This window comes from Cricetulus griseus, chromosome 4 (assembly GCF_003668045.3).
Source record: "Cricetulus griseus strain 17A/GY chromosome 4, alternate assembly CriGri-PICRH-1.0, whole genome shotgun sequence".
In the NCBI taxonomy this organism is placed as follows: Eukaryota; Metazoa; Chordata; class Mammalia; order Rodentia; family Cricetidae; genus Cricetulus; species Cricetulus griseus.
Genome location: NC_048597.1, coordinates 166,237,707 through 166,251,943, shown reverse-complemented (window position 1 = coordinate 166,251,943; position 14,237 = coordinate 166,237,707). Strand labels below are relative to the sequence as shown.

Below are 14,237 nucleotides of genomic sequence, written 5' to 3'. Positions count from 1 at the left end.
ACACACACACACACACACACACACACACACACACACACACACACTCACGCGCACACACATCTCAGGCTGGCCGAAAGTTAGAAGCTCACATGGCATTCCTTAGAAGCCTGGGAAGTATGTCTCTGCCTGCCAGGAAGAGCCACTTTCCCTACTCCTGGCAATTGGGACATCTAGTTCCCTGTTGGCACATACATGTAATACATATCAAAGCTCCAAGCTAACCTGCAGACTCTTTTCCCCTTACTAACATTAACATTAACATTTACCTGTAACACATGTGAAAGCCTGCACTTCCTCTTTTCCCCACTCTAAACTTCCAGGTTCTGCCTCCTCCCTTTCCACAACTATACCATTCTCTCTAAAACTGGCAAGCACATCTGCCCCTCTACGCTCTCACTCCTGGCCCAGGGAGCCATGCAGCTTTGGACTCCCCAAATGCCTCTGGCTACTCTCTCTCTCTCTCTCTCTCTCTCTCTCTCTCTCTCTCTCTCTGTGTGTGTGTGTGTGTGTGTCTGTCTGTCTGTCTGTATCTCTGTCTCTGTCTCTCTCTGCCTCTCTATCTCTCTGTCTCTCTGTGTCTCTGTCTCTCTATCTCTCTATCTCTCTGTCTCTGTGTGTGTCTCTGTCTCTCTCTGTATCTCTGTCTCCCTCTCTGTCTCTCTGTCTCTCTGTGTGTATCTCTGTCTCTTTCTCTCTGTGTGTATCTGTCTTGTCTCTGTCTCTGTCTGTCTCTGTCTCTCTATCTCTCTCCTGATAGCCATGAGGCAGTTTCATATTTACTGTAAACCTCCTTCCCACCCATGGAATGGCCTAGTTCAGTGGTTTCACTGAGCCCTCACTTAGAAGAAGGAAAACCAACTTGACAGGCTCTGTAGCCAATGGTACACCTTCTTTGAACCCTCCCATGCCGGGCTGGGGAGGGCTGGACAGCTTAAAAAGCTACCTACTATTTTCTGCCTGGGAGACAAACCATCTCTCGAGTTTGTCTGAAGAACCTGAGGTCCAGACCCAGGACCTCGGTTAAATGACTGCCTTAGGTTTGAAACAGAATTTGTATTATCAAAACTCTCAAACAAGTAAAAACAGAGCCAGGGCCTGCATCATCAGGTTTCATACTTATCAGTGTGCTCTCACTGGATGAGTAGGTACGTCACTGTAGTCTTAGCACTTAGATGATGGAGGCAGGAAGGACAGAAGCTCAAACCATTCTCTCATTACATATAAAGTTAGAGGCCAACCTGGGATATATGAGACCCTGTCTCAAAGAAAAAGAAAAATAGCTGTCAAGATGGTTCAGTATGTAAAGATGTTCCAAGCCTGGTGACCTGAATTTGATCTCCATGATCCACACAGTAAAAGGAAGGAGCCATCTATTTCCTCAGATCATTCTCTGACCTCCACACACATACCCAACCATGCAATTTAGACAGACATAAGTAAATAAACATAACTTTATGTCTTTAAATTTCGATGAGTCTTTTGCACACAACATTTATTTGAGTCTTAACTTTTTGTCCTGTCTGAAAAAAGAATTGTCACTAATCAACCATGTGGCTACTTGTTCTTTGCTCCTTTCTGACTTCTGCATTTGGGCTTGTGTTGTGTTTGACATTACATTCTATCTCCACTGCAATTCTTACCTCAGAGTTTGCTCTAGACTTTATGATATGCATCTTGAGCATGTTACAATGTACCTTCAGACAGCATACTATGTCACTTGTGATGGGAACCCACAGCAGCACACTGACAGACCTACAAACCCCACACTGGGGTTCACAGAAGCAAACCAAGTAACCTCAGAGGAAAATAGTGAGGTCTCTGCATTTGTGCTGAGAATGTACAGGGGTGTGTGTGTGTGTGTGTGTGTGTGTGTGTGTGTGTGTGTGTATCGTGCTTTGAATTCACTGAGATTATTGACTTGGTGGGTTTATAGTTTTAACCTAACTTAGATAATTCTCCAGCTTTATTTTTAAAGCATACTTAGGGATTTCAATTATGAATATAATTAAAATTCTTTATATTATGCCACAACTAATTTTTTCTGCTCTAAACTTTTTGAAGGGAAGTTCAGTCTCAACCCCCTTAAGACATGGCTTTTCTGGGTCTCTGCTTCATGGCACAAAGACACCTGTGCAGGGCCTGCTTCCTCTGGCTCCACCATTGCTCTGTCTCCAGTTTCATGAACATTCACCAATGAAATGTCTGTTAGCAGGCATGTTCAGTCAGAGAGTCACTGACCTCAGGAGAATGTATGGAACTCTTCCTTCTGTAGCTCTCTGTACCATTCATCTGAACTACCTTGCCTTCCTGACTCCTCTCTCTCCCACCTCAGTTCAAGAAACACTGCATCCTACATGCCTCCCCTTCCTTTCCTCCCTCTCCTACTCTCTCTCTATCTCACCTCCCTTATTCTCACCTTCCCCCCTCCCCTCCCCCTGCTCTTTTTCCCTCTCCCCTCACATCTTCAGACAGAACACTGAGTTCATAGGAGCTCATCTCACTCATTTCTCTCAGGAGCGTGTGTGTGTGTGTGTGTGTGTGTGTGTGTGTGTGTGTGTATTGTTTGTGTGTGTGTGTGTCAGTCTGTCTGTCTGTCTGTGTCCATTTAAATCATAATTCAGAGTGATAGCTCTGATTCAAACATTACATGACAGGGATTTAACTTTGTTTAATTTTATTCTTGAATTTCTCTTATCTACCCTTAAAAATTGTAGAAGCTACTAACATTGATCTAATCCTATAACACATATCAAATAATTTCAAAATAACAGTATAGATCTATTGCCAGAATAAGACTGATGAAGCCAGACATGGTGGCAAATACATGTAATATCAACACTTAGGAAGTGGAGGGAGAGGGTTTAGAAGTTCAAGGTCAACAAGTTTGAAACCAGCCTGAATTACATAAGACCCTGTCTTAAAAAGCACATGCACATGCTCTCACAGGAGCACACTCAAGAACACACACACACACACACACACACACACACACACACACACACACACACACATACACACACACGGGAGGGGGCTAGATGTATCAGCAGATAAAGCACTTGTATAAGTCTGATGACCTGAGTTTGATCCCTGGAACTCACAAACAATGAGGAACTAACTCCACAAGGTTGTCTGACCTGACACATGCATGCCATGACATGAGCATGATTATACTCCTCATATACGAGCAATAATAATAAATAAAAAGCATTTAAAGGCAGAAGAAACTGGGAGAGAGCTAGGAAAATTATTCGGCCAGTGAAGTGCTTGCTGTACAATCATGAGGACCCAAGTGCCCCCAGGCCTTATTAAAGCTGGGCATGGCAAAATGTATATACACATGATCACACAGAGGTTTTTTTTTTTTTTAAAAAAAAAAAAAGACAACAACAACAACCCTGCTAGATGACTTGAGATTTCTTTTAGCTCTTCCCCTAGGAACAAAGAATCAAAATTCAGGTATAAAATCCCTTGATGGGGCCAGCACCACACACCTTTAGTCCCAGCACTTGGGAGATAGAGGCAGGGATCTCTGTGAGTTCAAGGCTCGCCTGGTCTACAGAGTGAGTTCCAGGACAGCCAGGGCTACATAAAGGGACCTAATCTTTAGGAAACAAACAAAACACACAAGTAATAAGACAAAAAACCCTTGATGCAGGTGTGTGTGTGTGTGTGTGTGTGTGTGTGTGTGTGTGTGTGTGTGTGTGTGTTTATGTTTGTGTGTATTTCACCAGCTTGATGTGTAGTCTTCATTTGTATCTGCTTGAGGCTTTTAGTTTTTTGTTTGTTTGTTTGAACAGAATCTTACTCTATAGCTCAGGCTGGCTTGTGATCCTCCTGCCTCAGCCTCACCAGTGCTGAGGTTACAGGCACACACCACCACACTTGACTGTTTTATTCATTTCTTTCAGGTTGGTCTCATATACTGGAGAATCATCCTTTTCTTTTACTCATAAGTGTATTTGTTAAATAATTATAATATTTACATGATCCCAAAGTCAAAACCATATGTTACACTTGAAGAATTTTTTCCCCTCCCTTTTCTTCTTGTGTTTGTTCCCTCTCTGCCTGTAGGAAGTCAGGTTAATTAGTTTTAACCTTCCAGAGTCCCCTGTGGCAATCATAAACAAGTGCCTCTTGCTTGTATGTGTGTACATTATTCATGTATGTACACACTGCGTTCCTTCCTCGGGTGAAGATGCCATGCTGGAGGCACACATCTTTCTCACTTAGTAACTTAGGAGACACTCTATATTAGAGTTTAGCACTCCCTGTATACCACCTCTGTCTCTGTCATCTGCACCAGCCTAACATTTTGTTGTGTGACTTGTTCAGTCAGGCCCGAGGTCCCCACCATCACTGCACCCAAGTTCCCATAATGGGGAACCATGGACAGAGATGCTCCATTGGAGTCAATGATCAGAAATAGGAAACTTTGGCCGGGTGTTGGTGGCGCATGCCTTTAATCCCAGCACTCGGGAGGCAGAGGCAGGTGGATCTCTGTGAGTTTGAAGCCAGCTTGCTCTACAGAGTGAGTGCCAGGACGGGTTCCAAAGCTACACAGAGAAACCCTGTCTCAGAAAAAAAAAAAAAAAAAAAGGAAGAAAGGAAGGAAGAGGAAACTTTTGCCACAAACCAACACATGCAGATGAGGCTGTTTCCAAGATGTGACCATTTTCTTACTAAACCTAATTTGTTTTCCTGTCAATGCAGATCTGGAAAGACTTGCCTCATCTAAAGGCAGTGGTCATATACCAAGACCCCCTTCCCAAGAAGATGCCTAATGTGTACACGGTATGCATAGCGGGTCCTGGGTAATGAGTGGGCCTGGCTGTGCCTACACAGCCGACTCAGACAGACTCCTCTGCCCTGTGTTGCCACAGATGGATGAACTCATGGAACTGGGGCAAGAAATGCCTGAGAAGGCCCTAGACACCATCATTGATACCCAGCAGCCCAACCAGTGCTGCGTGCTGGTCTACACATCAGGCACCACTGGAAACCCCAAGGGTGTGATGCTGAGTCAAGACAATGTAGGACAAATGTCCAGATGGGTGGGTGGGATGGGGGTGACTCTGGGTTGTGGTCCTGACTTAACTGCCTGTGGAAGTCTCTCTGGCTGCTCAGTTTAAGGAGTTAGAGGAGTAGGAATGTCCGCCCATTTGTGGTACAGACAGCCCTGCAGAGGAGAAAGGGAAGGGAGCAGGTGGGAGGCCTGTCCCTAGAGGTCCCCAGAACCTGTAGAAATGCCTGAGAGGGCGCCTACATACTCTGGGAATCTCTACAGAGGTAGTCCAAGCCCTCATAACCTCCTTCCCCTCAGATCACATGGACAGCACGGTACGGCAGTCAGGCTGGGGACATCCAGCCAGCAGAAGTCCAGCAGGAGGTTGTGGTCAGCTACTTGCCCCTCAGCCACATTGCTGCCCAGATCTACGACCTATGGACCGGCATCCAGTGGGGGGCCCAGGTCTGCTTTGCAGATCCCGATGCTCTAAAGGTCAGTCTGTCTTCCTAACTTCCGGCCCTGTGTGCATCCATAGGTTGCTGGTTCCTGGTGCACATGGCACTCAGAATTCTTTTTTTTTTTTTCCCACCAAGACAGGGTTTCTCTATGTGGCGTTGGAGCCTGTCCTGGAACTCACTCAGTAGACCAGGCTGGCCATGAACTCATAGAGATCCGCCTGCCTCTGCCTCCCGAGTACTGGGATTAAAGACGTTGCTGCTACTTCACCTTTAGGGTTATGGGGCCATGCTGGTCACTGCTGTGGTTCATAAATATCATACCTGGGTGGGACTATTGGTTGCTTCTCTCCTTTGGCAGTTTGCATGGTAACTTTTGATATCATGAAAGCAGTCCTCAGGGAGGGGGCTTTCAGTTCTAACTCAGGGGTTTCTGAGCCCTGTTGCTGGAGTATGTGGTATCTTCAGCTCCAGGGGTTTACTTTCCATCTCTGAGTGGGTAACCAAGGGCAACAGCAATAGGCTGTATTTTGTGAGTCTCTTTGACAGCCCTGGTCAACAACTGAAAAGACAGCTTCTTATGTCTGGTATTTGGATTTTTGTTGGATGGTCTTGGAGGGAGCATTGTCAGTGCAAATGAGAAAAGTTCATTAAAACTATGTATGCTCATTTATGCATGGGATTTTGTATTGTAGGATTTTTTTTAGACGAATAGTTAATAGTATGAGTCCTTGTGGCTTTTTCAGGCATCCTTACTGCTATTTTACTCATCTTCTTCTATTTTTACCTCCCTTCCTCTTCCTTAAAGAGCTCTACCCCCCCCTGCACATTTCCCCTGATAACTTGTACTCTATTCCTCTCACTATTGCTCTCAATCCCTCTATTCTGGCAGTAGTCCTGTTTTACTTTCCTGGTTTCTATAGTAACTACAGGCCATGTGCTCACATCTGAAGATTGGGAGCCAGGTGCCTCCAATGAGAGAGAATGTGTGACATATGTCTTTCTGAATCTGGGTTACCTCACTCATACGATCCTTTCCAGTTCCATCCATTTACCTCCAAAGTTCAAGATTTCATTTTTTTCATGACCGAATAATAATGTATATAAACCACATTCTCACTATGCAAACGAAGGACATTTATGTGAGACAAGGCCTCTTACTGAGCCTGGGGCTCCCCATTTCAGCGAAAGCTTTCAGTCGCCAAGTCCCTGGGATCCACTCTCTCACATAAGGTTTCAGGCACACGTGCAATGACCATTTTCTTAGATGAGAGCTGAATCCAGGGTCTCATGATTTCAAAACTGAGTCATCTCCATAGCCCTTTGCTTTGTTTTTAATTAATTGTGAATATTTAGAGACAGGGATACACACACACACACACACACACACACACACACACACACACACACACACAAACATACGGAGAGAGGGAGGAGAGAGGAGCTCTGTCTCACCTGGAACTTGCTTTGTAGACCAGGCTGGCCTTGAACTCACAGATACCCTCCTGCTCTGCCCCCCCCCAAGTGCTGGGATTGAAGGCATGCACCACCACATCCTATATCTATTATTTATTTATTCTTGTATTTGTAGAGAGTACAGCAGGGGCTTATGTATCTATAGTGTACAGTGTTGTGCAAGTCAGAGGACAACTTACAGGGGTCAGCTGTATCTTTCTGCCATGTAGGTTCTGAGATTGAGCTCATGCTCATGCAGTTGGGCTCAGCCACAGACCCCTTTATCCACTGAACCATCCTGCTGGCCCTTGTTTTTGGCTGTTTGTTTTTGTTTTGTTTTATATGTCTGTTTGCCTTGAGATAGGCTCTCATGAAGTAGCTCAGGCAGGCTTTAACTTGCTATGTGTCCAGTCTGAGCCTCGAACTCACAATCCTCCTGCTTCAGTCTCCTAAATTCTGGGATTACAAACGTGCACCACTTTATCTGGCAAATGAGGTTATCATATTTGAGTTAGACAGATGCGGAAAGATCTGAGGGATCCAGGGGTTGCTCAGGCATCTGGATACAGTGGTTGGCAAGGGACACCAAAGTTCTGCAACAGACACAGAGATACAGCTGTTGAACCACAGCCACAGACATGTGCACAAACTGAGTACAAGTATGTGTACATCTACAGGAGCTCAGAGGCAGGTGGATCTCTGTGAGTTCAAGGCCAGCCTGGTCTGCAGAGCGAGTGCCAGGATAGGCTCCAAAGCTCACAGAGAAAAACCCTCTCTCGGAAAAAAAAAACAAAACAAAACAAAACAAAAAAAAAAACCATCTACAGGAGCTCCTGTGTATAGCATTTAGTGTGAGGCTTGTGTCTTCAGGCCTGGTACCACCTCTGCTTCTCTCTGGCCTTGAGCAGGGGAGCCTTGTGAACACACTGCGGGAGGTGGAGCCTACATCCCACATGGGGGTGCCCCGTGTGTGGGAGAAGATCATGGAAAGGATCCAGGAGGTGGCGGCTCAGTCTGGCTTCATCCGGCGCAAGATGCTGCTGTGGGCCATGTCAGTGACCTTGGAACAGAACCTCACCTGCCCTAGCGAGTAAGTCGGGGGCAGGTGACCTGGGGGAAGTGCAGAGCTGGCTCATACACAGTAACAAGCAGGAATCTAATGGGCTGTCCTGGTTCCAGAGGTCTTCAGTTTGAGGAAATGTTGTGCAGTAGTCTGCCTACATCTGGGCTTGTACTCTGATTCAATTACAAACCTGACCGAGGCTTAGCTGGGAGGACTGGCTTGTTTTTTCAGAAGAATTCCCCCTCCTAGGGATAGAGGGATAGATCGCTCTTGACAGCCCTCAGTAGTTGACTTCAGTGATACAGGCTTAGCCATTCCAGTTTTCCCAGCATTCCATTTGACTGCTCAGATCTCTCCCAAATCCCTTCTGATTACCTATTATTATCACCTTTTGTTTATTGAGACAAAGTCTTAATATGTAGCCCAGGCTAGCCTAAAGTTCAGTATTCTCCTTCCTTGCCCTTCCAGATGTTAGGGTTATAGGTGTAGACCATCGCCTGTCTCGTGATTGCTTTTTAAATTCCCACACAGTGCTGTGGGGATAGCACAGTAGACATCTGGCCTTGTTTCAACATAAAAATGCATTTCAAGTTGAGGGTCCAGCTTAGTGTTAGAGTGTTGACCTAGCAAGGACAAAGCTCTGGGTTCAGGTCAACTGACCTGAAAGAGGGAGGAGAAGGGCGGGGCTTCCAAGGTAAGTGTGTCTTCTGAACCAGTGGCAGAGATGCGGACACATCTGCTTACCTACAGCTTCATTAACACACATGAAAGATGACTATGCAGCCAGGCCTGGGGTGGGGGACAAGTCTGTAATCCCAGCACTCAGGAGGCTGAGGCTGGAGGATGGCAGTTAAGGAATGCGTCTGCCACAGAGTAAGTTCAAGGCTTGAGTAAATTCATGAAACTGTCTCAAAAGAAAAACAAATCAAAAAGAAGGGGTTAGAGAGATGGTGTGGCTTGTTTGACTTTGTGAAATGTTTGCCTGCAATCAGGGGCACTCACACTGACAATTGCATGCAAATTCATGTTGCATACAAGGCCAATATCCAAAATATTTGCAGGTCATCAAAACAGACAACTTCAATGGCCGTGCAGGTGTGTGCTCATGTGAATGTTCTTGTTTTTCTTTCTGTGGACCATTCTTCCCCGCACCCCTCTCACAGTGACCTGAAGCCCTTCACAAGCCGACTGGCGGATTACCTAGTGTTAGCCAAGGTCCGTCAGGCTCTGGGCTTTGCCAAGTGTCAGAAGAACTTCTATGGAGCAGCCCCCATGACTGCAGAGACACTGCGCTTCTTTCTGGGCCTTAACATCCGTTTGTATGCAGGCTATGGCCTCAGCGAGAGCACAGGCCCCCACTTCATGTCCAGCCCCTACAACTACCGCCTTTACAGGTAAGGCCTGAATTTGGGACACATGGAGACCTCAGATGTGTCCTTTGGTGCCTTGGGGAACTGTTCCTCTTACTCTCCCTTCCACAATGGAGCCTTGGCCTCAAGTGTCAACAGTGCCGTCTTGGGCCAAGCCCCTTGCTTGCCCTCCTCCATCTAGATGGGCAGTCTTTGTCACTGTGGCATGTGTCCTGTGACTGAAGACACCTTAGCTGCCAAGGGCAGGAGTCCCTTGTGAAGACGCTTCCTCCTTCCATTTCTTCCAATAAGGCAGGGAATGCTAAACCTGATGAACAGGCTCCCACTGGGGTGGGGCTAAGGGTCAGGGCCAGGCTTTTGGAAGGCAGGGAGGGCAGTCCATTCTGGGAGTGATTTAAGAGTGGTCTGTTGTACTTTGGCACCTCCCTCTGTATCTGGTATGATAGGCCTCTAAGTTCTACTATTAGCATTTTGGCCATTCATTCATTCACTTATTCATTTGATGAAAACCCTTCAAGTGGATCAGCCTTACATTGCTAAGGTGCTAATTAAAGTACAAAAATCCTCTGCTTTTAAGGTGGCTCAACTGGTAAATCATTTGCCACACAAGCATGAGAATCCGATTCCCTGCACTCATGTAGAAAGCCATGAGGGAGACACAGCAGATGCTCCGCTGTGAATTTAAGGCCAGCTTGGTCTATAGAACAAGTTTCAGGTAAGGCAGAAATACATAGTGAGACTCTGTCTTAAGTGTCATGGCTCATGCCTAATCCCAATGCTGGGGATATGGAGACAGAAAGAGCTCTAGAGCTCACTGGGTAGCCACTCTCAGATTGGAGAGTCCCAGTTTCAATCAGAGATCCTATCATAAACAATAAAGTCAAATCTAATTCCCCAATACTGAGGCAAGATTTTGATCTTTCCAGTCAAGGCCCTGTGAAAGAATAGCATGTCTTTAAAAAAAATGAATAACATATCTTTGAATAAAGCAAACCAACCTATGACATTTGGCGATAGGGCACTAAGCACCAGATGCTATACGTGAACAGATAGTCAGTCTGTCAGGTTGGGAATGAACAAGTGAGGAACACAAACGTTGCAGTTACGAATTGAGGAAAGGCATGTGATAAGCAGCCTCGGGTGCCAAAAAGAATGCATTTTGTACTCATGGCCCTTTGTAACTCAAGACTTCTTCTTTATAAGTATTTACTTATAAAAATACTTTAGAAGTATTTTCCTTTATTCTCTCTTTTCTGCCTTTGTTACATTAAATGGCTCTTGTCCCACATTCATACCTCCTTATACCATGATAATGTGTATATACTCTTAATTTTAGTAGTGTGCATATTTTGTTACAACTTAAATATGAAATATTTAAATGTATTTCTGAAAAATGTCACATGAGAAAACATGAGAATTACAATCTTTTTTTCTCTTAAAGAAATATCTTTTTAAAAAAGATTTATTTATTTATTATGTACAGTGTTCTGTCTGCATGTATGCCTGCAGGCCAGAAGAAGGCAGATGGTGTGAGCCAACATGTGGTTGCTGGGAATTTAACTCAGGACCTTTGGAAGAACAGGCAGTGCTCTTAACCACTGAGCCATCTCTCCAACCCCAGAGAATTACAATATTTTAAAACTTAAAAATAACTAGCTATGCTTATAGGAGTTTAAACATTTTATTTTATATACCTGTCATTGAGCATAAGGATTTTGAGGTAAATCATGAAATAAAAGGTTTTCCTCAGAAAGATGGAGAACTGTACAATTAAAAAAAAAATAAAGTCAAGTGTGATAGAAGAAGACCCCAATATTGACCTCTGGTCTATACACACACACACACACACACACACACACACACACACACACACACGCACGCACGCACGCACGCACGCACGCACGCACGCTCACACACAATTATTTTTAAGTCTTAAAAGGAAATCTTGAGAGGGTACCCTGCCACCAGTGAAGTCTGAGATGTTAGGGATCCCAGAACACCCCAGCAGGGGCTGACCCAGGATTTCCTCTGTCCTTATCTCTTTTATTGCCAGCTCTGGCAGGGTGGTACCTGGCTGCCGGGTGAAGCTAGTGAATCAGGATGCAGATGGTATTGGTGAAATCTGCCTGTGGGGCCGCACCATCTTCATGGGCTATCTGAACATGGAGGACAAAACATGTGAGGCCATTGATTCCGAAGGCTGGCTACACACGGGTGACATGGGCCGTCTGGATGCTGATGGCTTCCTCTACATCACTGGGCGCCTCAAAGGTGAGCACCCCTGCCCTGGGGAAGATGGGATTGAAGGCAGAATAAGTGCAGAAATAAGTCTGCTTCTAACACTGCTCATCACCATTGCCAGCCCGGAGCCCTCGGTGACTGCAATATACCTCTCTCTATCAGCATCAGCTCTGGGCAAGTACTTTCACAAATAAATAAGGACATCCAGAGAAGTTATGTAACTACTTCAGGTTCACCTAGATAGTGAATGGGGGACTTCTGGGATTTACTTCCCCAGAAGAAATAAGACAAGACTCCAAGAGACTCCAAAGCATAAGTATCATGTATTTTTGTATAGAAACATGGGCATAATAGAAAGTAGAGCAGGGTGGATATAAAATTTAAAATAAAACATGAAACTTCAAAGGCATTCTCTGCAGAGAAAGGGAAGTATAGGAACTCAACTCTTCCATGGAAAGATATTTGTGTAGTACCATAGCCCCCAGGTGGCAATACCGCACTCTTTCTGGAGCTTACTCAGGCAGGGGTGCAGCTCAATCTAGGTCCCAACTGAAGGAGTCTCTGGTCATTTGGAGACACAGAGGGTCACCCTGGGCTGTACTGGCCAGTGAGCCCAGGTAAAAACCTGGTCCTAGAGCAACCGGTTGCTGCTATGGGAACAGGCTTGCTTCCACCACCTAGTGTTCACTTTTGTAATGACAAATGAGGAAACCTGCATTCCAGCCCTGGGAGGAATAGCCATGGTTTTAGGTAGCATGAAGAAGGTAAGAATCTAGAAAAAAAAAAAAAAAAAAAAAAAAGAAGAAGAAGAAGAAGAAGAAGAAGAAGAAAAGAAGAAGAAGAAGAAGAAGAAGAAGAAGAAGAAGAAGAAGAAGAAGAAGAAGAAGAAGAAGAAGGTAAGAATCCAGATATCTTTTCTCCGAAACATACAATTAGACCAGTACTGTTCACCAAAAAGACGCAGTTTCTCCACTGTCCCTCAGAACCACCTTTCTCATCTGCCAAATGACTGTCGACGAGTCAATGTTGAGATTCTCTTGTTACATGGCACAATCTCCCCTTGTGTAGCTTTGGGTGGGGCCTGGAGCAACGGGGGTCTGGTTCTGTAGCCATGGTCTTCCTTTCCATGTCGACCTTGGACATTTGCATTTCCATTTGGATTTTAGACTCACTGTTCGGTTGTATTGATAGGTAGGTTGGCTTAAGATGATTTTCAGCTCACTGAGTTTGTAGATTAATTTCATGAGGTTGTACACCTTTCAGAGTTGAGTCTGCCAATCCGTAAATGTGCCACCCCGCCCGCTCTGTTTGCTTCCATCTTCTGACTTTTCTCTAAGCAGTGTATTCCAGTGTTCAGTGTAGAGTTTTGTGTCCCTTTACTAATATGCATTTGGAGAATTTTGTTTGTTTGCTATTGTAAATAATGACATTAAAGATTTTCTGTTTTCAATTTGTTTATTGCTAAGATATAGAATGCAATTATCTGTTTTTCTATATTGGTCTTGGGTCAAGTGATCCTTTGTCTTGTTCTAGGGATTAAGTATAGGTCCTTGAGCAGGCTAGGCAAGAACTCTACCATTGACCTACTGCCCAGACTCTTACTTTTGTGCCTGAGGATAGGATCATGCCACATTGCCTAGGCTGGCCTTGAGCTTTTAATCCTTGTGCCTTAAACTTGCCAAGCTGCTGAGATTACAAATGCTACCAGGCCCTGCTTCGAATGACCTTAACAAGTTCACAGAGTAGTTGTTTTGGAGTCTTGTGTTTGCCTTGTTGTCATTTATTTCTTTATTTGTTCATTTATTAAACAGGGTTTTGCTAGGTAGTCTGAGCTGGCCTAGAACTCATAGCAATTCTTCTGTCTTAGCCATCTGAAATGCAGGGATCACAGGTTTTATGCCCCATGCATGACTGCTATTGATTTTTTGGACTTCTGTGGAATGAAACCAGACATTGTCTACAGCCAGCAAGTACTCTACCACCGAGCTGCCCCTCTGACCCCAAAGCTAATTCTAGCATGTATGTCCTTTGGAATTTCCTATGGACAAAATCATGTCATCAGTACATAATAACAATTTTATTCCTTTTTATTTGTTATTATTACTGCTTTTATTTAGGCATTCTCACTCAGGTTGGGGAAACTTATTCGTTCACAGTGTTGAACAGAAATGGCAATAGTTGAGCTGGGTTTGACCCTGAGCACCAACCACAAAAAAAAAAAAAAAAAGAAAGAAAGAAAGAAAAAAAAAAACACAGAAGAAATACAATGTTTTGTTCCTAATCTCGACAGATTATCTTCAACATTTAAAAACATTTTTAAATTTTAACATTTGTTTGCAGGTGCACACATGCCATGACTCATGTGTAGAGGTCTGAGGACAACCTTCAGGAGTCAGTTTTGCCTTCTGCCTTATTGAAGTGGGACCTCTCTTATTTTTTCTTCACTGCATACTCTAGGCTAGTTACCCACGAGCTTCTGGGTAATTCTCTTATCTCTACCTCTCACCTTACTGTAGGAGCATTGAGATTACAATTGTATACTACCACACCTGGTTTTCTATGGGTTCAGGGGAATCGAACTTGGCTCATCAGGCTTGCTCAGTTAGTATTTGAACTTGCTGCACCTATCAAAGGGCCTATCCTCTATA

At 44.6% G+C, this 14,237-nt stretch overlaps 1 protein-coding gene across 1 annotated transcript in view; it reads left to right on the top strand.

The window, feature by feature from the left end:
* Nucleotides 1–14,237, top strand: part of Acsbg1 (acyl-CoA synthetase bubblegum family member 1) — a 56,605-nt gene that overhangs the window by 36,129 nt on the left and 6,239 nt on the right. The window contains exons 8-13 of the mRNA XM_035444217.1: nucleotides 4,711–4,791; nucleotides 4,881–5,030; nucleotides 5,321–5,497; nucleotides 7,824–8,005; nucleotides 9,142–9,372; nucleotides 11,402–11,619. Of these exons, the coding sequence (XP_035300108.1) occupies nucleotides 4,711–4,791; nucleotides 4,881–5,030; nucleotides 5,321–5,497; nucleotides 7,824–8,005; nucleotides 9,142–9,372; nucleotides 11,402–11,619 (1,039 nt within the window). The remainder of the gene's footprint in view (nucleotides 1–4,710; nucleotides 4,792–4,880; nucleotides 5,031–5,320; nucleotides 5,498–7,823; nucleotides 8,006–9,141; nucleotides 9,373–11,401; nucleotides 11,620–14,237) is intronic.